General features: G+C 51.8%; 1 protein-coding gene across 2 annotated transcripts in view; it reads right to left on the bottom strand.

Moving 5' to 3' along the window:
* Positions 1 to 27,750, bottom strand: part of PAX7 (paired box 7) — a 117,648-nt gene that overhangs the window by 28,547 nt on the left and 61,351 nt on the right. For both annotated transcript variants that reach the window (XM_003413438.4, XM_010593062.3), the window contains exons 5-7: positions 27,164 to 27,363; positions 18,091 to 18,256; positions 16,137 to 16,339 (exon numbers count right to left, since the gene is read on the bottom strand). In XM_003413438.4, the coding sequence (XP_003413486.1) occupies positions 16,137 to 16,339; positions 18,091 to 18,256; positions 27,164 to 27,363 (569 nt within the window). The remainder of the gene's footprint in view (positions 1 to 16,136; positions 16,340 to 18,090; positions 18,257 to 27,163; positions 27,364 to 27,750) is intronic.

The following is a 27,750-nucleotide window of genomic DNA, read 5'->3' as shown; positions in this document are numbered from 1 at the left end:
TAACAGACGTCCAGGTCACTCTGATGCACAGGTTTCGGCGCCACTGACCTTACCCTTCAAAGAATCCACTTCCAACAGTTTTCACAGGTGTGGCCCAGATTCTGCTTGCATTCCCCCAGAAACAGGATGCTCACTGCTTTACAAGGCTGCCCCTTCCATCCCTGGCCAGTTCTGACTGCTGGAAAGCCCTTCCTTATTCTGAGTTGAATGCTGCTTCTCGGTGATCTCTGCCCCCTGCCATCACCCCAAACACACTGGCTCCCTCTGTCCCCAGTGGCCCCACAGAGATTATATAGCTTGGGATCATGAGGGTTCTCTTTTGGCCTCTGTTTACATAATCTGATTTGCTGCCCACTCCTGCATTTCCACATCGGACCCCAGCTTGCCAAGCAACTTGGTCTGAAAGCAAAGCTGGGCCTTGAGGTGGTCTGTCCAGCTCAGCCAGGCTGGATAGCCCTGAGGAGAGCATTTCCCTTGCAAGAGGGTGCCTAGGGACACAGCCCCTCCCTGGCTCAGCCCTGGTACCCTTTCCTTTCTGGAGGCTTCTGTGTTGCGGTGGTCTGCTTGTCTCTCATTGAACTAACTGGAAGGTTTATGAAGGCAGGGCCGGGATTAGCTCACCTGGTATCCTCCATGCACAGAGCCTGGCACAGACCACATGCTCAGAGAGTGTCCAACGCATGCCCACAACTGTTTACTGGACTCTATTGTGTGCCGCCACCACCTTTCTGTCACTTTGTCATACCGTGGTGGCTTGTGTTTGGCTATGATGCTGGAAGCCATGCCACCAATATTTCAAATTCCAGCAGGATCACCCATGGTGGACAGGTTTCGGCAGAGCTTCCAGACTAAGATAGACTAGGAAGAAAGGCCTGGCAATCTACATCAGAAAATTAGCCAATGCAAACCTTATGGAGCACAACAGAATAATGTTCAATGTAATGCTTGAAGATGAGCCCCCTAGATTGAAAGGCACTCAAAGTACACAGCGGCTGCAACAATGGACCTGAGCATATCAACAATCATGAAGATGGCCCAGGACTGGGCAATGTTTCCTTCTGCTTTACGCAGAGTCGCCATGTGCTGGAGCCGGCTCAACAGCAACTAACAACGTTATATGCCAAGCTACCTGCTGGGGACACAGAGGCCAGCAGGATAGCCTGGTCCTTGCTTTACCGGGAGAGAGCAGGATCCAGAAGGTTAGAACTCAGGGGCAAAGGGCTACCTGGAGGGGGAGAACAGGGGCTGTGGGAGGGGGCAAGGCCACCTAGGCTGCTGCTTCTCCTGCTGAAGACCTCTGAGAGGAGACTCCAGAGATGAGTAGCTCTGGCTAAGTGAAGCGAGAGGAGGGTGAGAATATCCTAGGCCGAGGGAAAGGCTGGCAGAAGGGGGCCCATGAAGACCCGTGAATGATGGACAGAGAATGGGGAGGAAGCCCGCAGGGCGCGCCACCAAGGAGGGCCTCGCAGATTCTTCCTCGCAGAGCGGGAGGCCCTGGCCCGCTGACTTGGTCAGCTGGGTCCCTCGCCCGGCCGGCCGTCGTGAGCGCTGGGATGGTGGCGGCAGCAGGACCGGCGCACGGACCTGGCGCACGGACCTGCTAAGCGCCGGGCGGGCCCAGGCGGCTCCAAACGTTCGGGGGGCGGTCCGGCTCGCTGGCTGCTCCCGGATCCCAGGCCTGGGCAGGAGGAATTAAGCTGGCCGCCGAGCCGGAGCGCGTCCTTATCTCGGGGAGACAGTTGTTGGGAATCACTTTGACTGAGTGGTTTTGTCTCCCCGCATTTTCCACTGTCAGGAGGCCTCGGGCCATGGATCAAAGGCGCGGCGACGGCGGCGGCGGTGGCAGAGTGCGGGGAGGGGTGGCGGAGGATCCAGCCCAGCCGATCACTACCCCCCTCGACGCCGCCACCCCCACCCGCCCTGGACACCGGTCAGCCCTATCTCGGGGACCCGCACCCCGAGCCCCTGCCTCAGAGCCCACCATTAGCGAGCTGGGCAGGTCCCAGAGAGCTGAGGACTTAGGAAGGAGAAATGGGAAGAGGAACGAAGTGGGCGAGGGAGTGACGGGAAAGGGGACGGGGTGGGGGGGGGGTTGGTGGGCTGGCTGAAGATGGAGAAAAAAGAGGTGTTTGCTGGGAAAAAATGCGAGGTGAGAGAGATGAAGTGAAGAATGAAAGAGATTAGGGGAAAGAATAGAGAGAGGGAGAGACTGGGTATGAGGGAAGGGAAGGCAGAAGGGAGAAAGAAGGAAAGGATGGAAGGCAGGGAGGGTCTGAAAGAAAGCAGGAGAGAGAGGCAAAGAGGAAGGCAAGGGTCTAGGGGAGGGAGGAAGAAATAGAGAAGCAGTCAGGAGCAGTGAACCTGAGGCTGATGGTGGGCTCAGGGGGAGGGGATCTGAGCTGCGGTGCAAGCAGAGTGGGGGGAAATGGAGCCAAAAAGGAAAAGAGGGGAGAGAAGAATTGGGGAGCACCAGACCAAACTCACTAGCCACGACCCTATAGCTCAGAGTAAAACTGCCCCGTACAGTTTCCTAGGTTGTAATCTTCACCTTACTGGAGCAGTTTGCCAAGTCTTTTCTCCCACAGAGCAGCTGGTGGGTTCTAACTGCCCACCTTTTGGTTAGCACCCCAGCACTTAACCACCGTTTAACCACCAGGACTCCTTAACTGGGGAGTGGGAGGAAGGAAATGCAGAAAGGAGAGAAATGGGGAGCAGAGGGAGTGTGCAAAAAGGAAATTAGAGGTGAATTTCCAATCAGCTGGGCCCCCAAGAGAAAGTTCTAGGCTGGAGGCAAGAGTGGAGGAGAAAGAATGTAGAAGGCAGGCCTGGCTAGGCCAGGCTGGACTGAGCTAGGGAAGTGTGGGGCGGGGGACTTGCCTCTGCCTGGAGGCTGTTCCCCTCTAAAGAAAGTTCTGCCCTTACCACTCAGAAGGAAAGAGAGGCATAGAGTGGGAAGTGACTGGGCCCAGGCTGCCCAGGAGTTAAGGGTGGCATTTGAGGCCTGACCTTTCAGACAGCTCCAACAGCACCCTTGGGACACTGGCCCAGCTCATGGATATTCCCAGAAACCCCGGGGGGAGGAGCCTTCCTCCCCATCACTACCCCTCCGCAGCACTCCCTGGTGTCGCTCAGAACACCTGTTCCCTCTGCCAAAGGTGTTAGAGAAATGCTCACAGCTGCGGAGAGAGAGGGAGTGGGGGGGAGTGGGGGGAGCCTTGGAGCTGAGGCTGGGGTGGGGCAGCAATCCAGGGAGGAGGGTAAAAGGAGCAGGAGAACAAAATGAGCAAGGCTAAGGGGAAAGAAGATGGGAAATGAAGACTAGAAGCGATGGCTGAAAAGACCTGGGGAAATTAATTCTGCAACAGAAAGTCTGGGTCTGGGCGCTGCGCTACCTCACTCTGTGACCCTGGGCACATCACAGCGCCTGTCAGAGCCTCAGCAACCCCATCTGCAAATAGCAAGCCCATATTGTACCAGAGGAGTTCCTGGGTGGTACAAATGGTTAAGTACTTAACTACTAGCTGAAAGATCGGTGGTTTGAGCCCACCCAGAAGTGCCTAGGAAAAGACACCTGGCGATCTGCTTTCCAAAGGTCACAGCCTTGAAAACCCTATGGAGAGTTCTATTTAACACACGCAGGGCTGCCATGAGGCAGGACTGACTCGATGGCAACTAGGAGTTTTACCAGATATGGTTCTATGTGCTTTGCTTATTAGCTCCAAGAGATGGGAACTCTTATTACCCTCATTTTACAGAGGGGAAAACTGAGGTGGAGAAGTTACAGAAAACTGTGTGGAGTCACACAGGTAGGAGGGGACAGTGCTGTGGACTAGGTCCAGGCAGAGGTACTCCACAGCCCACACTCTGGAGCCCTCTGGTCTCCTGCCTCCAGCGGGCAATGGGGCCAACCAAGATCAAAGGGTCGTGTTTGGGGCCCTCAGAGATCTCACGAGCTAGTGAGAGATAGGCCATTTTAATAACATACACTGTAAAAGCATGGTCTCTGGAGCCAGGCAGCCTAGGTTCAAATCCTGGCCTTGCCATTTGTTAGCAACTCAACCTTGGACCCATCATTTAAACGGCTCAGTGCCCATGTCCGCCACCCCTCCCCATCTCCCATTTGTAAAACAAGTCATTCCGGGGCCTCCATCAAAGGGATGTTGTGAAGATTAAATGAGATAATCCATGTAAAGGGCTTAGGATGGTACTTGGCCTGTGGTAAGTGCTCAAAATTTTTAGCCATTATTATTATTATTATTTAATAATATTTGTCAAATAATACAGATACTTTAATACACTGATAAAGTGTGATAAATGCAACTGAGAAGTAAGCATAGGGAAAGAGAACCATGAACCCAACTTGAAGGGGTGAGGGAGGGCTTCCTGGAAGGAGGCCACGTCTTAAAGAACAACTGGGGTGAGTTTGAGATGATGGGGTGGGGCGGTGGAAAGATCCTAGGCTAGGGAGCAGGAGGTGTCAAGCCTTGCAGGAAGGGGAGAGCATGGCCCTTTGGGCACCCTCGAAGTCACCCCATATCCCCTGCTTGGGGTTTTGTCTGGCCTCAGCAGCCCTGCCACCCTGGCGGCCTCCCTCCAGCCAGGGACCCCAGGGATGAGCTGTACAGCTCCTAGTCTGCCCACTGTATTAATTGCTAATCTCCCTCATTTTCCTCCCTTCTATCTGCCGGGACTGTCTTGTCCCGAGCCCCCCATGCTAATCAGGAAGGAGGACAAATCCTCTATTGCATTCTTTCCCACCGAGCCAGGCAGCTCTGGACCGCTAACCCCCCTGGCCTGTTGGGAAGCCACAGTAGGCCCAGGCTGGGGCCCCAGAGGGTGGGGATGAGGAGCAGGACCGAGAGGAGCGCCAGCTCCCACCCACAGATCTAGAGGCTGTGACTCATGCTTGCGTACAAAGAACCCACAGAATCGCTGACTCTGAGCAGGAAGCTCCTTCCTGAGCAGCTGGTCCATCTCCTTCCTGAGGAAACTGAGGCCCAGATGGGGGAGGCATCTACCAAGGCCATTCATTGGGTCAGAGGCAGAGCAGGGCATGAACTTGGGTCTCCTGACTTTCCAACTAGTGACCAGGCTCCAGACTGGGCTAGGCTGGGCCTCCAGTCCCAGGAAGAAAAGAAACGTAGTCAGAACTCACCAGTGGTCTCTATCTAGGGCAGGAAGAAGCAGAGGGGGGAAATGGTCATTTATGAAGCTCCTACTATGTGTTAGCCATGGTGCTGAGTGTTTCACATCAACAGTCTCATTTAATTCTCATAATGCTGCAAGGTGAGTGGTATTGGTCCCATTTCACAGATGAGGAAACTGAGGGTCAGTGAGTTTATGTAACTCGCCCACGGTCGCCCAGCCAGTAGAGGAGCTGGAATTCAAACTCTGATCTGGGTGATCATCCTACTGCGCCCAAGATAGCTCTAAATTAATGACTATTTTAGCATTTGCCTGCGTATTGGCTGCCATCCAGTCTGCACCAACCTCTCACCTCTTCCCTTATTTTCCTCTGAGCAAATCCTGCCTCTCCTTTGGGGGCACCCCTCCAGGAAGCCTTCTCTGACTATGCCTTTCCATCTCCAAGCTTCCTCTGCTCTTCCTGACTGGCCATAAATCACACTCAACTGTCAACAACTGAATTCTCTATCTGCTATCTGGGTAAGTATTGTCTCCCCTAAAATGTACTTTACAAGGACAGTCATCTGTCTTTTCTCGAGCCTCCCTATATGCTGTGCTAATACCAGGAGCTAGATAAATGAACGTGAAGGGGCTGGTATGTAAGACAGCAAGTATAAGCTAAGTGATCAGCTGCCTCGAAACCCTCTTGGGAACAGATCATAACTACATTGAACTAGGCCTGCACCACACCTGGGGGATTGGCCAGCAGTCGTTGGAGGCCTACTATGTGCTGGAGCCCTGGTGGCAAAACGGTTAAGCCCTCAGCTGCTAACTGAGAGGAACCTACCCAGCGGCTCCGAGGAAGAAAAGACCTGGTGATCTGCTCCTGTAAAGGTTGCTTGTTGCCAAGAGTCAGTTCTGACTTATAGTGACCCTGTAGGACAGAGTAGAACTTCCCCATAGGGTTTCCAAGGCTGTAATCTCTACGAAAGCAGATTGCCACATCTTTCTCCCATGGAGTGGCTGGTGGGTTTGAATTGCCGACCTTTAGGTTAGCAGCCGAGTGCTTAACCACTGTGCCACCAGGGCTCCTTCCTGTACAGATTACAGCTTAGAAAACCTTCTGGGGCAGTTCTACTCTGTCACATACAGTTGCTATGAGTGGAAAATGGACTTGATGGCACCTAACAACAACAACGTTATGTGGTAGGCACTGCGTTATAGGTGCTACCAAAATAAACCATCCTGCACAGATGCTGCTCCTCCCGTGGCCATAGCTGAAGACCCGAGGCCCTGACAAGTGGTGCATGGAAGCATCTAGCTGTCCCAAGCAGGCTGAATGTGCCCTTCCCAGCCTGTTTAGGGGGCAGAGGTAAGACCCCCCACACATTCCTTCTTAGGGTGTGGAGTTTAGATGATGCAGTGTTTCAGTGGTGGGCAAAAAAGAGTCCCAGAGTGGCCTTTGATCCTCCACTCTTGTTCTGACTCAGGGAAATGGGCTCAAACTCCATCTTTCTAGAATCCCACTCAGTCTTCTGGGAAAGGAGGAAAGACCAGGGTTGCTTCTCCCTCGATGATCGAATGACCCCAAGGTCACCCTTAGTGCCAGGCAGTAAACCAGACACCCCCGCTTCTAGCAGAGCCAACACATAAGCACCACCCCTCCCTCCACCTGCTGCCACCAGTCTGGAAAGTCCCCAATTCTGGTCTTGCTTTTCTCTCTGGGAAGGTTTTCCTCCCTCTCCCCACCCCGCCTCATTCCCTTCCACCCAGGAAAAAGAGGTAAGAAAGGCAGAGACATAAACATGGGTCTGTTTTCACAGAAGATGAGGAGGCTCTGCCCTGGCCTTTCCCTTGTGGCTGCAGCCGGGGCCTCTGATTGACGCCAGCAGGTGGTTTTGTTTGGTGAGGACTGCCAGGGGGGAAATAACTCAGCTTTTCCCACTGAGGTAGGTTAACCGTGGACAAAGGCAGAGCTGGATGTGAGAGCAGGATTTTGGCAAGGTCTGTCTCCCCGGGGCCTAGAAGGCTCGGAGGATGCCCGTGGGGGTGCCCAGGACTACAGCCAGCCATCAATTGATACCTCTGTTCTCGCCAACCCCACCCTGGCAGCTCTTCCCACCCTGGGGCTGGCCGGGCTGGGAGGAAAGTGGAAGGGGCAAGTGAGGGCTTGGAGTGTGGGTGGATGCTGACGAGCAGACTGGACATGACCCACGTCCCCCAATTGTCACGCTGTCCAGGGCTATGAAGAGGGACTTGTGGGGTCTCTGCAGCTGGGCTGTTCCTGGGTTCAGTGAAAGCCAGGTGGGGAGGGCAGAGGCTGACAAATGTCATTCAGCTCCACGTCCAAGGAATTCTGGCCACAGACTTCTGGCCCTTTGCACAAACTGCCCCCTCACCTTGCACCATCACCATTGGTCACAGGGAGAGAAGAGTGGGTGTGTGGGGAGGTGACTCAGTTTAGCTTTACTTCTAATCCTGGGAAAAACCACTCAGAGCCTGTGTCCTTCTAACTTGAGTCAGCTGCTCCTTCTATCCCAGCTCGCCCTTCCCAAAGCCTGGGGGCAAGGTAGGGTGGAGAGACAGCAGAATTCGGGGTGCTAACTGCACCTCAAGGAGCCCTGGTAGCACAACAGTTAAACACTCAGCTGCTAACTGAGAACTTGGCGATTCGAACTCACTCAGCGGTTCCACGAGAGAAAGAAAGACCTGATGATCTGCTCCCATAAAGATTCCCATGCGAAACCCACGGCCACTGAGTCAACTACGACTCATAATGACCCTGTAGGACAGACTAGAACTGCCCCATAGAGTTTCCAAGGCTGTAATCTTTATGGGGAGCCCTGGTGGCACGGTGGTTAAACACGGTGAACCCACCAGCTGCTCCTTGGAAACCCTATGGGGCAGTTCTACTCTGTCCTATAGGGTCGCTATGAGTGGACTACATGGCCACGGGTTTTTAATCTTTACGGAAGCAGACTGCCACATCTTTCTCCTGTGGAGCAGCTGGTGGGTTTGAACCACCTTTCGGTTAGCAGCCAAACTTCTGGTTAGCAGCCGAGTACTTAACCACTGCGCCACCAGGGCTCCTTCTCTTAAAGATCACAGCCTAGAAAACTCTATCAGGCAGTTCTACTCTGTTACAGGGGGTCGCCATGAGTTGAAAACTGACTTGATGGCACCCAGCAACGACAGCTGTACCCCAGCACGCTCTCTTCCCCAGACTTGGGGTCAGCAGAACGCCCTTTGTTGTCCTGGAGTGGGAACCAACCCCAGGTATTTTCCAGCCAATTGAAGGGGATGAGGGAGAGAGAGAGGGAACGGGAGAGAAAAGAAAGGAAGAAGAGAGCAGGGGAGGGAAGGGAACGGAAAGAAAGGAAGCGGGGAGAGAAAGAAAGACCCGAAGAGATGGGGATGTGAGTAAAGGACACCAGAGCACGGGTTGTAGGGGGGAGACGCACAGTCATGAAGCACCTACTATGTGCCAGGCAGGAGTCCCTGGATAGTGCAAGCAGTTAGTGCACTCAGCTGCTAACTAAAAGGTTGGAGGTTTGAGTCCAACCAGAGGTGCCTCGGAAGAAAGGCCTGGCAACCTACTTCCCAAAAGTCAGCCACTGAAAACCCTATGGAGCCCAGTTCTACTCTGACACACATGGGGTTGCCATGAGTTAGAGTGGGCTCGACAGCAACTGGTTTCTGTGCCAGACACTTTGCATTCCAAACCTCCCTGAATTCTCACAGCACCCCCGAGAGGCAGGAATTACCACCCCCACCTTCAGATGAAGAAAATGAAGCCCAGAGAGGCTAAGCAAGCTGCCCCAAGGCCACACAGCGATGCAATTAGTGGCCAAACCAGAACTCCCAGGCTTCCCGCCATATGTGGAACGTGAAGGTGGGGGGCTTCCCAAGAAAGGGAAAGCCTAGAAGAAACCCCAAGAAGGCACAGGGAAGGGAGGCGGAGAAGAAGGAAGCAGCCAGCAGAAGAGGCGACCGGGAAGGGAAGAGAAGGAAGGACTGGGCGGGGCGCAGAGGAGAGTGTGGCCGGGGTTAAAGCCCCGTGTTCCTACAACCCGCTAAGCCGGAGAAATGAGTCCTGATCCCTCCAAAACCCAACCTCGGAAAACGTGCGGGAGAAGGGTCTCCTTTCAGGGAAGGAGGAGATCCTCCGCACCTCCTCCCGACGCCCCGGTAATGCCAGGATGTCCCCAATCTGCTTTGAGGAATGGAGAGATTAAGAATAATAAAAAAATTGCAATAAAATATGTGTGAAGGAGGGGGTAATTGTGGACAAACGCGGCATTCAAATTCATTTTTCAGCTCTTTTACACACCATTTCAATCTTATTTTCTGCTTGTTAATGAGATCTTGTTGCCTGGGCTAGGCAAAACCTTCCAATATCAGGACGTAATTGCACGTAATTTTCTCTCCTACCAGTGATTTGCATCAGTTTTTAAAAAAATTCTGGGCTATTTAACACCCCACCATCCCCCTCCCCATCTTTCTGCCGACAAATCTCCCGCTCCCTCTGCTTTTCTCATCCCTGGTCCAGCAAGACTCATTTTAAATGCTTATTATAAACGCGGTGTCACCAATAAACGTGGGGCGGGGGTGGGGGGGGACACAAAGAGGAAGAGGAGAATGAGGTGAAGGGATTCCAGCATCCACAGCATGAGGGGCCCAGCCAAGTGCCTTAGAGCCAAGCGGACTGCTGAGGGTCAGAGGGGCAGTGAGGTGTGTGGGTGGGACAGATGTCTGCCACTCACCAGCTCTGTGGCCTTTTGCAAGTGACTTAACCTCTCTGAGCCTGTTTCCTCAAGTGTAGGGTTGCTGCAAGGAGCTCTGGTGGTGCAGTTGTTAAGTGCTTGGCTACTAACTGAAAGATTGTTGGTTCCAACCCACCAGCCACTCCATGGGAGAAAGGGCCTGGTGATCTGCATTCATAAAGTTTTAAGTTGTCCTTGAGTTGATCCTGATGCATAGTGACCCTATGGGACGGGGTAGAACTACCCCATAAGGTTTCCAAGGATCAACTGGTGGATTCAAACTGCTGACCTTTTGGTTAGCAGCCGAGCTCTTAACCACTGTGCCACCAGGAATCCTTATAAAGTTTAAAAAATAAAGTTTATAGCCTAGGAAATCCTATGGGGCAGTTCTACTCTACCCTATGGGGTAGCTATGAAAAAAAAAAGCTATGAGTTGGAATCAATTCAACGGCACACAATAACAGGGTTGCTGCGAGGCTCAAATGGCTTCATTTAAGTGCTTAGCATGGATCTGGCACCCAGCTGGTATCCAGTTGATGGAGGTGTCTTTCCTTGCTGGACTGGCTTCCCTGGAGGCCCCACGTGATGCTTCGAGGCAGCGTTGGGTGCTTGGTGTTGAGAGTCATTTGGGAGACTGTCCCTTTACTCCAGCCTTGAGCTTTATTCCTACTTGTCGAGGGAGAAGAGGAAAGCTTGGTGCTTAGGGATACTGGCTCTGAACCCAGCTTAATTGTCCTTGTGGCCTTGGGCCTCATCTTCCGCAAGTGGACCATAGGACCAACCTCATGGAGTGGATATGACAGAAAAGCACAGTGGGCTATAGAGCTAGGCTGTGTTCAAATCCTAGTTCTGCTACTTTCCAGATCCTACCACAAAGCCTGGCAAATGGTGGTGGTGGTGTTGCTGTCATTGAGTTGGTCCCCAACTCATGGTGACCCAGTGAACAATGGGATCATCAGACTGCTGTGTTCCATAGGGTTGACAGTGGCTGATTTTTGGAATGAGATCACCAGGCCTTTCTTCCTAGTCTGTCTTGTTCTGGAAACTCTCCCGAAACCTGTTCAGCACCATAGCACCACAGAACCACCAATGCCCTCAGTTACATGGTAAACCCATAGCTGTCAAGTTGATCCCAACACATAGCAACCCTATAGGACAGGATAGAACTGCTCCACAGGGTTTCCGAGGCTGTAATCTCTGTGGAGGTAAACTGCTACATCTTTCTCCCGAAGAACAGCTGGTGGGTTCAAACCACTGAACTTTTAGTTAGCAGCCAGGCACTTAACCACTGCGCCACCAGAGTTCCTTCTGACACATGGTAGGAGCTCAATAAATAGTTGGTGGAGGATGGATGGATAGATGGACAGATGGATGCATGGATGGGTGGATGGATGACCCTGGACAAGTCAGCACCCAGGTACTCACCCCCCTTCTCTGTACAATGAGGGTCACAATATTACTGCTGAGATCCAATGAGAGAAAGCAGGTAAAACACTTGGCCCACCCACGCCTGGCCCACTGGAAGCATTCACTCCACATAAGCTGTCACCATAACTATTGTATGCAGAGGGAAAGAGGAAAAGAGAACCAAGAAGACAAAGAGGACAAAAAGGATTGACTCATTGTGATCATGGTCATGTCATCAACTGCATGCTTAAGAGAATATTTTCATTAGTTCAGTGTAGTGTGAGTATGTAAATAGTTCAGTGTAGTATGAATTAGTTTGGGAGAGGGTGTAAATATGCGAATGCCTTTTATAGGTTCCTTTATTTTAAGCCCCAGAGAGGAGCAAAGGAGATGACGAAAATCATGTTTATTGTCTATCTGCCCCATTATAATGCCAGCTCCACTAAGGCAGTGTTCACTGATTTATTCCTAATTGCCTAGAAAGTGCCTAGTGCATAGTAAAACAACAAACAAACAAAACCCGGCTGCAGTGGAGTCTATTCTGACTCCACCCTATAGGATAGAGTAGAACTGCCCCATAGGGTTTCCAAGGAGTGGCTGGAGGATTCAAACTGCCGACGTTTTGGTTAGCAGCCGAGCTGTTAACCACTGCACCACCAGGGCTCTGGTGCATAGTAGGCACTCCATAAATACTTGTTAAAGTATTTATGCCTTCCAAGCCAGCGGACAGGCCGAGAGCTGCCATGAGTAAATGGGTTTTCCCTGGGGCTCCACGAGGCAGTCTCTCTGTGGATTCCCCGAGGCTCAGCAGCACCCACTGCCCAGGCTGGGTCTGAGACTAGGGACCCCCATCAGTCCACTGCAGAAGGCACGTTTTCCCCATGGGCGGCGTTGGCATGGGTGACGAGCAGCTCTTTTATGGGGCTCTAACCAGGTCCTCACAGAGCCCCAACTTCATCCCCTCAGCATAACCCCCTCTGGACTGTGCAAGCACAAAACACCCTCTAGTTTCAAGAACCAAGACTATCTGGGTGACAGTGGCAGAGTCCTGCCATCTGGTAATGGGATAGTGTGACGGTCCCATAGCCCAGGTAGGAAACCCCTTCCCAGAGCAGGCCCATCCCTCCCTCCTGCCCAGGTGAGCTATGGGGAATCCTGCTGGGGAGAGAGGTGGATCTGTCAACATCTCCCTGCAGATGACCCTCACTTGGCGGGGGGTCCCCCTATACTTCCACAAAGCCCCAAACGATGTGCTGAAGATGTCAAGCCTGCCTGCTTAGACAGAGGAGGGAGCATAGAAGAGCTAGAGCTTAGAAATGCCAGGAACTTCTGTACAAGACCCAGAAACCACCCACCCCTGCCCCCGCCACCTCCTGCCTCCAGGAAGTGTTTGAAGCTTAGCCTCAGCAGTTCACGTGCACAGAAGCACACCTGGCTGCCCCTGCTCCCCTACCCCTGCCCTCACATCTGCCCTAAGCACAGCCTCCTTGCCCGTCCTCCAGCAGCTGTTCACCTTCTGGTCCCCTCTGCCCTGTCAGACTTTCCCATCTGTCTTCACACCTTTGGTGGAAACTTATGGGCTGTTCTCAGAGGTTCGCCCAATTCATCATGGCTTCTCAGCCCTGAGAAATGGGACAGAAGCTTCTGAGGGTTTCTCACTTCTGGTTTCAGGGGAAACCCTAGGTTGGGAGAAGGAGTGAGGAGCCAGCTCAGGAACTTCAAAGCAGGGCAGTAACCACCACATCCAATTCCAAACCCTTCCAGCCACGAGGGAAGAAGGTTCAGCTTGGTCTAGCTGCTCACATTAGTGGGTCAGTTTTTATTCCTCTCTTCTCCCTCCTTGGGGTTCATTTCTGGGCTCAAACAGTGTTTGGAGCATCCTTGCCCTTCAATCCCATCACCAAACCTCACTCCAGAGGTCAAAACAAAACAAAACAAAAAGACACCCAAACCAGTTGCCATCAAATCGATTCCGACTCAGGGCAACCCCACGCGTGCAGAGTAGAACCGCTCCATTGAGCTTTCAATGGCTGTGACCTTTTGGAAGCAGATCTCCAGGGCTTTCTTCCAAAGTGTCTGTGGATGGGTCTGAACCGCCACCCTTTTGGTCATTAGCTGACCTCTTAACTATTTGCACCACCCAGAGAGACCTACTCCAGGGATCAGGAGCCCCTTCTTTGCTAGTCTCTCCTCTGTCCTGTGACTGCAGTGCTGCTTTGGGGGATAAACCTCAGCCCACACTGAGGCAGGGTGGGCTGGGAAGAGCGGTGGTCGGGGGTGCTACACCCTGGACTCTTAGTCCTGGCCCTGCCAGTGTTGTATTGGGGCCATTGGCAAGCCACCAAGCCCTCCATCTGTAAAGTGAGATGGCTAGCCCACATAGCCTCAAGGTCCCTCTTCAGCTTTCCAAGGGGTGCCCCTCCAACTTTGCTTCTTACAACAAGGCGGGGCCTAGACTACATCCTCTGGTATGGACACCTGGGGTCTCGGCAGCCACCCTTACCCAGCCGGCGCTGGGATCTTGTGTCTAACTCCTGACTCTAGAAGGTTAGCTTGGCCAGTTGGCGCCTGACACTAGTGAGACAGAGGCCATGGCTTTGAACCCCAAAGAAGCCAGTTAGGTTCAGCTGGGAAAACACTCTGGTCTATAGGCTATATTGTCACTTGGGACACCAGAAAAGAAAGAGTGTAGGGCTGGCTCAGTGAGGATAATCTCTGTGACTGGCAAGCCACCTCAGAGCCCAGGTCAATGGTGTCACCCCCATAATATGGGACCCAAGAGGACTTGGTGCATCACTGTGAGGAGGTCTATATGTAGCTGCTAATGTTTGCCAAGCACTCACCATGTGCCAGGTGCTGGGCTACGTGCTTTACACAGATGGCCTCATTCAATCCTCAACAACCCTATGAGGTAGATGCCAGTATTAACCCCATTTAAGGATGAGAAAATTGAGGCATGGAAAGGGGAAGGGACTTGCTGAAGATCTTCCCCACAAGTAAATAATGGTGCTGAAATTCAACTAACCCTCAGCTACATAAATTAATGGAGGCAAACATGAATGAACCCAGAACAAGCAGAAAATTAACATTATTGGGAATGTTTTAGAGTGGGGGTCAGCAATTTTCATCTGTAAAAGGCCATATAGTAAATATTTTTGGCTTTGTAGGCAATAACATCTCTGTCAAAACTACTCAACTCTATTGTTGTAGCATGAAAGCAGCTATATATACGTAAGCAACTGGACATGTCTACGTTCCAATAAAACTTTATTTACAAAAACAGGTCGTTGGACAGATGTGACCCTTAAACCATAGCTTGTTGACACCACCTCTTTCCCCCTCTCACTTTTTTTTTTTCTTTAGGTAACAGGTTTTCCATATTAATCATATTGTCCTGACAATTAGGAGGCAAGAGAATTAATGCGTATTTAGCACCAACTTTGTGCCAGGCACTGTGCTGGGTGCTTTGACCTATTATCACATTGAATATGGAGGACCCCCCTTGCTAGGAAGTCAGTAACAGGCTCTTTGTTTAATGAGGGAGAAACCGAGACTCAGAGATGCTGACTTGCCTAATCTCCCTGAGCAGTGGAGCTGGGCTTTGAACCCAGGCTCTGACTCTCAGGCCTTCTCCCTTTCGCCCACGCTATGGCTGTACAAATAAGTTTGTATTACATGTTTTCCCACCACAGATGTGAGGAAGGTGGGAGACAGGATAAAACCAGTCTTGGATTCAACCACCAGTCTCTATGGATATTTGAGAGCCTTCTGCAGTTACAGAGCCTTGGTGGTGCAACAGTTAAGTGCTCAGCTGCTAACCAAAATGTTGGCAGTTCAAATCTACTCTGGCTGTGCAGAAAAAAGACCTAGAGATTCTGCGTCTGTAAAGACTACAGCCAAGAAAGCCCTATGGGGCAGTTCTACTCTGTCACATGGGGTCACTATGAGTCAGCATTGACTCAACAGCATCCAACAACAGCAACACAGCAGTTGTTAAGAATGAGCTCATCAGTTCCTCAGATTCACTAGGACTTCCAGCATCATCAAGGCCTGTTCCCCAAACACATCAATAACCACCCTCAGCCCCAGCATGGTCTTCCGATTTCATCTAAAGGAAGCCCTAGTGACTTCTAAAAGTACTATCAGGCAATGACTGACACAACTAGCAACCAATCCCACACTAGCGAGCAGAGCTCCAAAGACCCAATCAGAGTAGAGTTCTCGGTCTAGAGCCCCACCTACAATTCTCTCCACCGATAGGATGCAGCTCCACCTTTCCATGATGGTCACTCCTGGTGAAATGCAGGGAGGGGGAGGAGCACAAGATGGAATGCAGGAAGGACTCCTGATTCTGGAGTGGAACCCCAACCACAGACAGCGTTCTACAGGAAGTGATGGGACGAGGCTTCCAGCCATGCGGTGAAAATGCCTGACGTTTATGGACTAAACAACCCAAGATGGAGCTCTGGGTGGCTGTCAGGCCAAGACCAAGTCTATAAGACAATATCTATTTGTTTCTAGGTGATGAGAAGTATGGAAACCCTTTCTCCGTGTCCGCCCACTGCATTATCGAGGTCTGCAGCTTGAAGAAGATAAATCCAGGACAAAGGATCACAGAACATTGAAAAATGAAGGTGGAAAGACTATCCCGGCTTCCCACTTCAACTCTCTCATGGTACTCAAAAGCCAGGGGTTCCATGGGGATCCAGTGAATTGAATGACACCTTCTGAGTGTTGCCTGTCTTCCCCAAGGGAGCACCAACCTGTGTCACCCAGAGCCCTCACTTGCTGGACTGGTGGCGATGGGACCCCAGCTCTGGGGAAGGGGTGGAGAATGCCTACCTGAGGAGACAGGCCATTGCTGACGGGGTTCATGTGGTTGGAGGGCGCCGCCGGGTTCATGAAGCTGTCAGAGTAGCTGGAGAAGCTGTGGCGGGCTCCGTAGGCCGAGCTGGTGTCAGCAGCCGCGGCCGCTGCAGCCAGCCCTCCCTGGTGCATGGTAGATGGCGGGAGGGGCTGGGGCCGGTGCACAGTGCTGCCTCCGTCTGTAGAGAGACCCAAGACTCTGAGGGCAGGGGAAGAGCCTCCTGTGCAGAATGCAAACCATAAGGTTCCTTCCCCCACCCTGTACCCCTTGGAGGGAAGGGATCACCTTCCCATGCTATTTGGGATGGGACAAACTGACCTGGTGGCCTGGCTCTTGACAGGGAACTAGTGGTTGACCAAGTTTTGACTGACAGCCAACCAACGTTCCAGACAGCCTCTAGGTGACTGCTCACCTGCTCTGTTGCTTAGTGCCTGGCACACATTAGGTACTCAATACATGTTAGCTGGGCTCAAAGTCTGACCTCCTGGGCCTCTGTTCATCTACCCAGGCTTAACCTATGAGCATTTTGTGAGCACCGACCACTGGCCAGGCGCATTTACAAATGCTGTCTAAGGGTATGAAGCAAGAATATGATCCCATTTTACAGATGAAGGAACTGAGTCTCAGTGGGGTTGGGGCACTTGCGGAAGGTGGCAAGGCCAGGGTGTGTGCTAACTTTGAAGCCATTTCTATTCCTAGCTGCCATGTTGCTGTTTCCCTCTGCCAGGGCCCCCCACACAGACTTCCAGGCCCGGGACCCTGTCATCCTTGTCACAGTTTCAGTTTCTCATGAAGAAGCACAGGAGAGGTACCCTGCCTTTATCCTCAGCTCTCAAATTCCAGCTGCCAGCCCTTTGAGAGGATGCCCGATGCTTCATGAGACGAACAACTGGTTCCTGGTGTTTGCTGGGGAAGGGGAGGGCAGAAGAGGAGCAAGAGCCAGGGAGGGTGGGGAAGGGCCCTTCTCCCCCTACAAGGCTCATGATCACCTCTGGGACCCAACCTTCCTCCCATCCCAGAGGCCCTCTAATCCCCTAGTTCTCCCACCCACTCACCTTCCCCCATCTGCCTACCCCTTTCCAGGCCAGAATGGAATCTTCTACTTTGAGCAACCAAGTGAGTGACCCAGACCCAAATGGTGCCTCAGACAGGCCTCAGGGGCCTGGCCCTTCTTGGCCCAGCCCAGGGAGACCTATCCCTTCAGCCCCTGGTAGGGGAGCTCTCAGAGGAGGGCCTTGACCTTTACTCCATCCTCACCCTGGAACTTTCAAGCAGGAGGCACAAGAAAATGAGGTCTCAGAAAATTATTTTAAGTCTTTCTGTGAATTTTTATTTACAGAACCTAAAAATTATCCAAAAAAGATTACCCTGGTATCTCCTCAACACACACACACACACACACACACACACTCATGCACGCACACACACTCATCCCATTCCCTCCTTAAAACATCAGAGACTACGGCTCTGCATGGTCCCAAAGGCCTTGGAGAATGTTTTCATCCTTTCCCTGCAAAGCTTGGTCTGCTCAATGTCCTGTATCAGGACACTCTGAATCCTCATTCCTCAAAGTGTTATCTGTGGACCAGCAGCGACTACATCACCAGGGAGCTGGTGAGAAATGCAGAGTCCCAGGCCCCATCCCACACCGGCATTTTAACCACAGCCCCAGGAGGTTGGGGCACAGGCTAGTTTGAGAAGCACTGTTCTAAACACGGGCATGGAGGCTACCTGTCAATCCCCACCTGAATGCTCCATGGCCCATTGGCAGAGCCAAGAATTTCAAGGGCAGGGCCATGCCATTTCTGTCTTAATATTCTGCCCACTTGAAAGCAGACAAACAGGCATGGAAAAAAAACCTTGTGAGTGGAAGGAAGGGAGGGAGGGGCAGGAGTGGCTGAGATGCCAGACAGGCGGGCAGGCACTCACCTTGGGAGATGGTGGTGGTGGGGTAGGTAGAGTCCGGCAACTGGTAGGGGGGCAGAGTGGGCATGCCGGTGGGCGGGAAGCCTCCTGGCAGAAGGTGGTTGAATGCTGCCAGCTGATTGGCTCCTGCCTGCTTCCGCCAACGGGCACGGCGGTTACTGAACCAGACCTGGGGGAGCAAGAGCAGAGCATGGAGACCCCTCAGCCCCAGCTGGCTCCTGGCATAGAGCTGAAGCATAGCCGTCATCCAGCCTCTACCAGCATCCTCATCTGTGGGAGGAAATCCTCACCTTGTGCAGCTTGCGACGGTTTACAAAGCACTTTAATAGACACAACCCCATTCTGTCCTCATGATCACCCAATGTGGGGGGTTGGCTTGGTCATCTCCACTTGTCACAGATGAGGTAACTGAAGCCCAGAGAGAGTGTCACATGAACAAGGTGAGTCCTTCCATCCAGGGCTCTTTCCACAGCAGGTGCTTGTGCCTCGAGTGACGCCCAGTGCCTGGCCTGACCAGCCTCGTTCCAAACAGGCTCTTCCCCACCTCCTCCAGGAAGCCCCCAGGGAGGAAGCTGCAGAGGAACCCACCGGAATGAAACCACCCTCCAGACTCAAATGTGAGAGTTCTTTACCTGGAAATTGAGGCCCTACTTGGCTTACACAGCACGATCCTCCTTGAAATAGGAAAGCCCCCATCTCTCACAACCAGGAATTTACTAAACACTAGTGGGAAAATAACCTCATATTTCTGAGTCTTCATTTCTGTCAGGTTCAGCGCTTGCGCGTCACATATCTGCCCTGAATGGCACAAATAGTTTGTGCTCGACTACTAGCCTAAAGGCTGGTGGTTCAAATCCACCCACCTAATAGCACTGTGGAAGAAAGGCCTGGCAATCTGCTTCTGTAAAGATTACAGCCAAAAAATGGTACGGAGCAGCTCTGCTCTGTAACACGTGGGGTAGCTGTGAGTCAGAATGGACTCAGTGGCAACAGGTTTGGGTGTTTTTGTATTTTGTTTTTAGACGAATTGTCCTATTCCCATTTCACAGAAGGAAAAACTGAGGCTCATTTAAGTCAAATAACTTGCCCAATGGCATGTAGCTAATCTGTAGCCTGGCCTGCAAGAATCCCTTATTCTGATCTGGACAGGTTCCCTGGGACAGCCCTGAGAAAGTGGAGAATAAGTATGCGAAATGGGGAGGGGAGCCTGCAAGGGGCTCTTTTCTACCTGAGGGCTTTGCACATGCTGTTCCCTCTCTCCAGAACACTTTTCCTGCAGCTGGTTCCTAACCTTCAGGGCTCAGCTGAAATGCCCCCTCCTTCTCCACTTCCCCAATCACTGTATCTAAGGCAAGCTCCCCTCTTCTTCACAAAGAAGCCATCCTTCTATTTTCTTGTTTCTTGGCTGTGCTTTTCTATCTCCCTCTCCAGGCTCCAAGTCCCCTGGGGCTCAATGAATATTTGTTGAATGGTTGAATGAATGAATGAATGAACAAGGAAAGGCAGGGACAGCTCTGGTGTGTCTTTGCCTGGGCTGGGGCCACTGGGCTCAGTCAGGGGTCTCCTCCTGTGGGGTGAAGATCTGAAGCTCCCCAGGCACTGGATCTCCCATACCTCTGGACCATGTCTGCTGACATGAGGGATGGGTCTCAGCTGGGTGGAGGGGCATTTACATGCCTCTGGTGTCATTTGTGTTTTCCAAGTCTTTTCCGAGGGGAGAAACAGGCCAGATGAACAGAGCAGCTGGCTTCCACCCATTTAGGTATCACAGTGAAGGGAGAAGAGGCTGACAAGTCAGGAGCCCCGAAGATATTAACCAAAGTCCTGGCTCCTCCCCAGCTCCTCGAGGGTTTCAAAGGGCTTCCCCAGGGGTGTCCTAGATGGTGATGGGTCAGAACGGGGCTGCTTCCGAATTGAAGGAGGAATGGGCAGTGTTTTCTAGCTCCCTGGCTCCTGGGGGAAGGTGGGGAACATCTTTGCATTGATTCAGTGTTTCCCAAAGGGTGGGCTTCCTACCACTCTGTGTTGGAGAGACATCCCAGATGGTGAGTGACACAGACATCCCAGGTGGTGAGAAAGTCCAGGCATGTGGAAGAGAAGGTCTTGGTTTGGTGCTGAGTCATCCTTAGCTTCTTTCTAACACTTGCTCATCTCCCTTTTTAACACAGAGAACAGTCTTTGCCGGAGCTGTTTTCCTGCAAGACTTTAATCATGGTGTTTTCTTGTCCCTTGTGTGTGTTTTCACCATTGATCACTTTCTCTTCATGGGAGTGATAAACGCTTTTATTCAAGTACATTGATTTCATTAACAGGTAAATAACAATACAGGTAATATGTGAATGGGGCAAAAATCGTGAAGATGGTCAGAGAACGACTTAAGTTTAGGACATGCTGCTCTGGTTTGTCACCTAGAGTGCTGAATAAAATTGGAAGCATCCCTTCCATTTCCTTCCCTTTTTCTTCCTTCCCCTCCCCTCCTGTAATAGATTGAATTGTGTCCCCTGAAAAATATGTGTCAACTTGTTTAGGCCATGTGTAGTTGTCCTCCATTTTGTGATTTTCCTATGTGTTATAAATCATAATCTCGGCCTGTGTTGAAAAGGATCACTCAGGTCACCTCCCTGATCCAAAAGGGAGCTTCCTGGGGTGTGGCCTGCACCACCTTTTATCTCTCAAGACATACAAGGAAAGGGAAGCAAGCAGAGAGTTGGGGAGCTCATACCATCAAGAAACAGTGCCAGGAGCAGAGCGTGTCCTTTGGACCTGGGGTCCCTGCGCCTGAGGAACTCCTCGACCAGGGAAAGATTGAGGACAAGGACCTTCCTCCAGAGCTGACAGAGAAAGCCTTCCCTGGAGCCGACACCCTGAATTTGGACTTATAACCTACTAGACTGTGAGAGAATAAATTTCTCTTTGTTAAAGCCATCCACTCGTGGTATTTCTGTTATAGCAGCACTAGATGACTGAAACACCTCCTTTCCCCTTGCCTTTCCTTTCCTCTCCTTCCCTTCCCTTCACCTCCTCTTCCCTTCCCTTCTTTTCTTTCCCCTTCCCTCCTTCCTCGCTTCCCTCCTTCTCATCTCCAAACCTTTACTGGGATTCTACTTTGCACCAAGCCAGACACTGAGCAAAGAGAGATGAACAGGATGCAGTCCTAGCCCTCAAGCTGCCCTCTGCTTGGGTGCATAGCAGACAGTGAAAGAACAACTGCTTTCAGTGCAGCAACCTCATGCAGGGTGCTATGTAAGGTGCTATAAGGAGCTCTGAGGAAGGGCTTTTAACTTCACCTCTCGGAATCCAGGAGGACTTCCCGGAAGAAGGGGCACATCCTTTACCGCCAATTCTCTCACCTCTCCTTCCTTGATTGTACTATTTCCCCAGGGCCACCTCCATCCCAATAGGCACCTCCCTGCTCATAAAGTTTAGCTAATGGTTAAGAGCAGGGGCTTGAAGGCCGACCTCCTGAGTTTAACTCCTGTCTCTGTTTCTTTGGGTAGTGCAAATAGTTAAGTACTCGGCTACTAACTGAAGACTGGCAGTTCAAATCCACCACCAGTGACTTGGAAAAAAAGGCCTGGCAATCTATTTCTGAAAGGTCACAGCCATTGGAAACCCTATGGAGCACAGTTCTATTCTGACACACATGGGGTTACCATGAGTTGAAATCAACTCAACAGCAACTGGTTGGTTGTGGGTTTATGTCTAGCCCCTTGCTAAAATGGACAAACCAGGTCACCCTCTGTTCTTCAGCTTCTTCGGGGGGAAAGGGGCTAACAGTAGCACCCACCTTGTAGGAGGTGCTGGCCCTCAATTGAGTTAACACATGCAAATTGCTTAGAACATTACCGGCCGAGTGCAATTATAATTCCACTAGAAATCCTCCGATGGCCCAAGCTGGAAGGGATCTAGTGCATGCTGCCCATTTCAGATGGGGAAATGGAGGCGTCAAGAGGGACAGGGCGGCCCCTGGCCCCTCCCAGAATCCCTGATCAGTGATGAGTTCTTTGAAAACAAGGCCTGAGTTTTATTATTCATCTTCGATCTGTCCCTCAGCACCTAGCACTGGTGCAGCACACAGCCGGGAGATGAGTTGCATCTGGCCTCTCTTTCTCTGAATGCAGTGCAGAGGCGAAGAACATGAGGCTATACAGCAGTCAGTCGTGGGTTCAAGTCCAGCAGTCGCTTATTAACTGCACGTTTAAGAAGTTACTTCCTCATTAACTCTCAGCTTTCTCACCACAAAATGGAGAGAACCCCTTCATCGGGTTATGGTGAGCTTTTAGCACTGTGCCTGGCCCATAAAAGGTGCACCATAATGTTATCTGATGTTATTAAAAGATATAAAGTTGTTAATTATTGAGTCCTTCTAAAACCAGTTGCTGACTCATGGTGACCCCATGCGTGTCAGAGTAAAAATGCTCCATAGGGTTTTCAAGGCTGTGACCTTTTGGAAACAGGTTGCCAGGCCTTTCTTCCAAGGAGCCTCTGCGTGCGTTCAAACCTCCAATCTATTGGTTAGCAGTTGAACATTTAACCATTTGCCCCACCCAGGGGTTCATCCCATAGTAGGTACGCAATAAATATTGGTGGAATATCACCATCTTATTTTATTTGGTCTTCACGGAAACCCTGAGAAGTGGGATTCCACGCAGCAAACTGGAAGCAAACCACAGGGCTCCGAACTGGGGCCAGAATGTGAAGCGCTGCACACAGCCTTGTTTCTGGTGCTGACCACCCAAAGATAGGGATTTTTCATAGGCAGGTGTGACAGCCACTTTGGGGTGAGCTGGGGGCTGTCAGCCCTGCAGCCTATGTTTCTAGGATAAAAATACAGAGTTGTGGCCACTGGGGACACAAACGAATTTGTTTGCCTCCAAGAAAGCTGCATGCCAGGTTGTGGTTGGGCCACTAGCCTTTTAAAAATGAACCGTCCTCCAGAGGAAGTCATTGGTCCCGCCCTTGGCCTGTGTGCTCCTGCCTGACAATGCCCTTTCCTGGCCTTCTCGGTGGTTCACACTTTCTGCAGGCAACTCTGCCAGATATCAAAGGAGACGTGGAATGCCCAGTAGGCTTCAAAGGGAGGCTTGACCCCTCAAAGGGAGGCTTGACCCCTCTGGTGGGGAGCAGGGGCCGGAGGGAAGTCACAGGCCGCATTTTAGTAATCAGAACCCCACCTGACGTAATGTTTACCTGTTTGCTTGTTTATTAGAACACCAGCTCCTGGACCACAGAGAATTTTGTCTGCCTAGATCAGCGTCTGCCACACAGTAGGTGCTCAACAAATGACTGTTGAATGAATGAAATTGGAGTTGCAAGAGTGGCCAAAATTGGAACCGCCAAGAGCAGATGGCATTTTAGTAATGATGTTGCAGTGTGCCCTTGAGTTGCTTCCGACTCATAGCAACCCCCTGTGACAGAGTAGAACTGCCCCCACAGGGTTTTCTTGGCTGTAATCTTTATGGGAGCAGACTGACAGGTCTTTCTCCCACAGAATAGCTGAGTGGGTTCAAACCGGCAACCTTTCAGTTAGCAGCCCAGCGCTTAACCGTTGCACCACCAGGGCTCCTTTAATAATAGCCTACATTTATGGCATGTCTATGTGCCAGGCGGAGCCCTGGTGGTGCAGTGGTTAAGAACTTGGCTGCTAACCAAAAGGTCAGCAGTTCAAATTCACTAGCAGCTTCTTGAAAACCCTATGGGGCAATTTTGCCTTGTCCTATAGGGTCTCTATGAGTCGGAATCAACTTGACAGCAATGGGTGCCAAGCACTTCCCAGCTGTTTATTTTTTTAAGCACTTAATTATTTAATCCTCACAATGGCACAAGGTAGGCCCTATTATTAACATTTTACAGAGGAGGAAACTGAGAGTGGAGGCGTAAATGATGGAGCTGGAATTCAAACCTAGACCGTCTGGCTCTGAGTCCACATTCTTAACTGTTTCACTACCTCACCCATCTGCCAAGGCCACTGAAATGAGATGTTACGGGAATGCAGAATCCCAGAACTACAGACTCCTAGAGTCGTTGACCAAGGCTTCAAAGTATAAAGCCATAAAATCTAGGAATGCTTAGGGGCATTCGAGAACCCTACCCCACTGACCACAGCAGAAATCCTTTCTCCAGGGTCTCTGATATACTGGACACTGTTTTTGCTTGAATACTTCCAGTAATGGGGATCTCATCACCTCCCAAGACAGCCATCATGGGCATTAAGTTAAGGTCCCAGAATTTTAAGGGGACTCAGGGATCGTTTAGTTCACTTCCCTTGTTTAGAGATGAGGAAACTAAGCCTCAGGAAGGGAAGCTGACTTGTTGAAGGTGACACAACTAACCAGAGGTAGGCATGGTGGAAACCCAGGCCTATGGAGCCCCAGTCCTGTGTGCTCGTCCCTGCAGACCTTTATATTGGACATGGGACTTTCTCCTGTTAGGCCTGGTCCTACCCTCAGGGCTCCTCAGACCTGCTGCAGCCATGTCCTTCAGGTCTGCTCTTCTCCAGGCCAAACGGTCTATGATTTCTATCTTGACTTTTTGTTCAGCCTTTGTCCATCTTTAAAAACTCAACATGTATTGTTCCTCTGCTGGGCAAGCTCTCAGGCCAAGAGAGAAGACCTAGACTCTGCCTTAGGACAGCTCCAGCCTGAGGAGGAAGCCCAGTCCAGGCCCTGCGGTAGCTCGTAGTCTGAGGAGAGAGGCACAATTCAGGTCCTGGGGATCCCGTAGTCTGAGGAGTGAGATACAGTTCGAGTCCTGGGAGCCCATAGTCTAAGGAGGGAGACACAGCAAATCCTGGGAGCCCATAGCCTGCGGAGGAACACAGCTCAAGTCCTGGGGAGCTCATAGCCTGAGGAGGGAGACACAGTTCTAGTTATGTGGAGCCCCAAGTTTGATAGGGCCACCAGCGTGGTGCAGGGGTTCTGCCTTGGCCCCTTCACTATGGACTTGCCTGGGCTCTGGCTACTCCCCTGTTCCTAGCCCCCCTCCCTCCTTGGACCTTGAGTGACACCTGCTTTTGGGTCCCCTGGGCCAATAAAAGCACTGCCCTGACAGCCAGGAAATTTTACAGGGAATAGCCAGCTTCAAGGTGGTGGGAAGCAGCCGTGGCTGCCAGACATGGCAATGAGAAAGCATCCAGGAATGCGCCCAGGAGAACAGCTGCAGGAGGAATGGGGGGGCAGCGGGTACAGGGCAGGCTCAGATGTCACCCTCAAAGGGAGGGGGGCAAAGAGATGAGCTGGCTTCTGCTGACTGCCCTCTGCCCCCGAGTCTCCCTCACAGACAGCTAATGTCCCCCATTCCAGGGTGGGGATCCGGAGGGCCAAGGGACATACACTGGTTCCTAACGCCCTTAAAAGCCACAGATTGCTTCTAGGACTCTCCCTTGTTTGTCCTTAGCTACCGGAGTCAACCCCCACCTCATGACAACGCCACACACAATGGAACAAAATGCTGCCCGGTCTTGCACCATCCCCATGTTCGGTTGCTAATTGGACCGCTGTGATCCCTAGGGTTTTCAGTGGCTGATTTTTGAAAGTAGATTGCCAGCCCTTTCTTCCTAGTCCATCTTAGTCTGGAAGCTCTGCTAAAACCTGTTCAGCATCGCAGCAACCTGCATGCCTCCACTGACAGATAGGTGGTGGGTATGCAGGAGGGGCTTTGGCTAGGAATCGAACCTGGGTTTCCTGTATGGAAGGAGAGTATTCTACCATTGAGCTACCACTGCTCCCTTACTCTTCCTTCTGCGTTCAAATTCCAGGTTCCCAGTCAACACCTTCCTTCTCAGGGGGGGCAAGCCAAGTTCCAGGCCCAGCTCAGCCACCATGTGTTCTGTGTCCCAGGGCAGGTGGCTTCTCTGAGCCTCAGTTTCTGCTTCTGTGGCTTGAGAGTGACCATACTGATCTGACAAGGTGGTCCGAGGGTCCCGCCAGGTCATGTGTGAAAAGCACCCAGCACGGTGGCTGGCGCCAAGTTGGTGTCCACTGGCACCATTGGATGGAAGGGCCCCTTTGGCCTGCAGTCTTGGGCAGCCCTTCAGCAGCCCCCCTCCCCATCCATGGAGCAGACAGGCCGGGAACAGACTCCCACAAGAGCTATTCATCAAGACTTCACCAGGCCCTTCCTCCTCCACCCCCACCCTCCAGCCCTAGTCCATCCCAGCCAGATCCCTAGGGACTCTCCCACGAGTGCACAGCCTGCTGCACTTGGAATCTGAGTGCTCAACCTGGGTAATTCCTTCCCTCCCCTCCTAGACTCAGGCCACACAGCAGGAGGGAGCAGTCCCTGCACCCCAGCAGGTCCTCAATCCTTCCCCGTTGTCCCTTCCTTCAGCGCGAGGAACAGCACACTTGAGGCTGAGGAGATCCAAGGTCTTTGGGTCTGGTCTGCTCACCCTCTCTCTCCCGATACCAGGAACATTCCTGCTCAGCTTGCTTGCATGTGCCCCATTACTGGAAGCTCATTACCCACTTAGGAAGCTAGGCGGGTTCAGGAATTTTCCTCCTAATCCCTTTCAGCCTTCTTCAGAGATTTGGAGGAGATTTTTATATCCCCGGAGCCTTCTCTTCTGGCTGAACTATTGCCCTTCCTTTTTCTCTTCTTCTGTCCCTCCCTCTCTGTCTCCCTGCCTCCTTTCTTTCTGTTCTTCTTTCCCTCTTTCCTTCTTTCTTTTCCCTTTTCTCCCCTCCCTTCCTCCCTCCCTCCCTCCCTTTCTCTCTTTCTTCTTCCCTCCTTCCCCTCCCCTTCCTTTCTCCCTCCCTCTCTGTCCCTTCCTCCTCCTTCTTCTTCCTGAAGTATTTGTTGTCTGGAGGGATAAATGCAATCCAAGGAGACCCACTGCACACCCCTGGCTTCCCTGGGCTGCCCACTGCTCAGTCAGCCAGTCAGTCAACCAACATTTGGTGCCCACTTACTCTGCACCAAGTATCAGTAGTATTACCTGTCTTCATGGTCCTGGGACCACCTGCTGCAGCACTCCTTGGGGCCCCATTAAACATGCAGACCCTGGGCACCTTGAACAAGTGTCACCAACCCAGGTTCTGGAATCTGCCACAGCATGAACGCCTAGGCGCCTCCTCACCTGCACGCGTGCCTCTGTCAGCTTGGTCCTCTGAGCCAGCTCCTCGCGGGTGTAGATGTCTGGGTAGTGAGTCCTCTCAAAGGCCTTCTCCAGCTCCTCCAGCTGCTCTGCTGTGAATGTGGTCCGACTGCGGCGCTGCTTGCGCTTCAGAGGGAGGTCGGGCTCCGACTCCACATCTGAGCCCTCATCAAGCCGGTTCCCTAGAGAGAGAGGGGGAGAGGGTAGGGGTTAGTGAGGCAGGGTGCTGGGGTCTGATAGGAGGGCACAAAGGCACAGTTGTGCTCATCTTCAGAGTAGTCTCTCCACTGAGGATCAGATCCCTTCTGAGTTCAAGGAAGTAAGTCGAAGGATGTTCACCACAGTGTCGTCTACCAGAGCCAAGAATAGGAAGCAACCTCCATGCCCAGCGTTAGGGGATTGGCTTAAAACCAATTGAATGCGTGTGGCATAGTTAAGCAATCTCCTATAGTTGGGTATTTAGATTATTTCCACTGACATGGAAGGATGTCCATGACATAGAGCTCAAGGGTGATTTCACAATGAAATACAGTTGTCAAAAGTCATAGAACTGTATATCAAAACTGTAC

This window comes from Loxodonta africana, chromosome 3, assembly GCF_030014295.1.
Source record: "Loxodonta africana isolate mLoxAfr1 chromosome 3, mLoxAfr1.hap2, whole genome shotgun sequence".
Classification (NCBI taxonomy): domain Eukaryota; kingdom Metazoa; phylum Chordata; class Mammalia; order Proboscidea; family Elephantidae; genus Loxodonta; species Loxodonta africana.
This window is presented reverse-complemented; position numbering and strand designations above follow the sequence as displayed.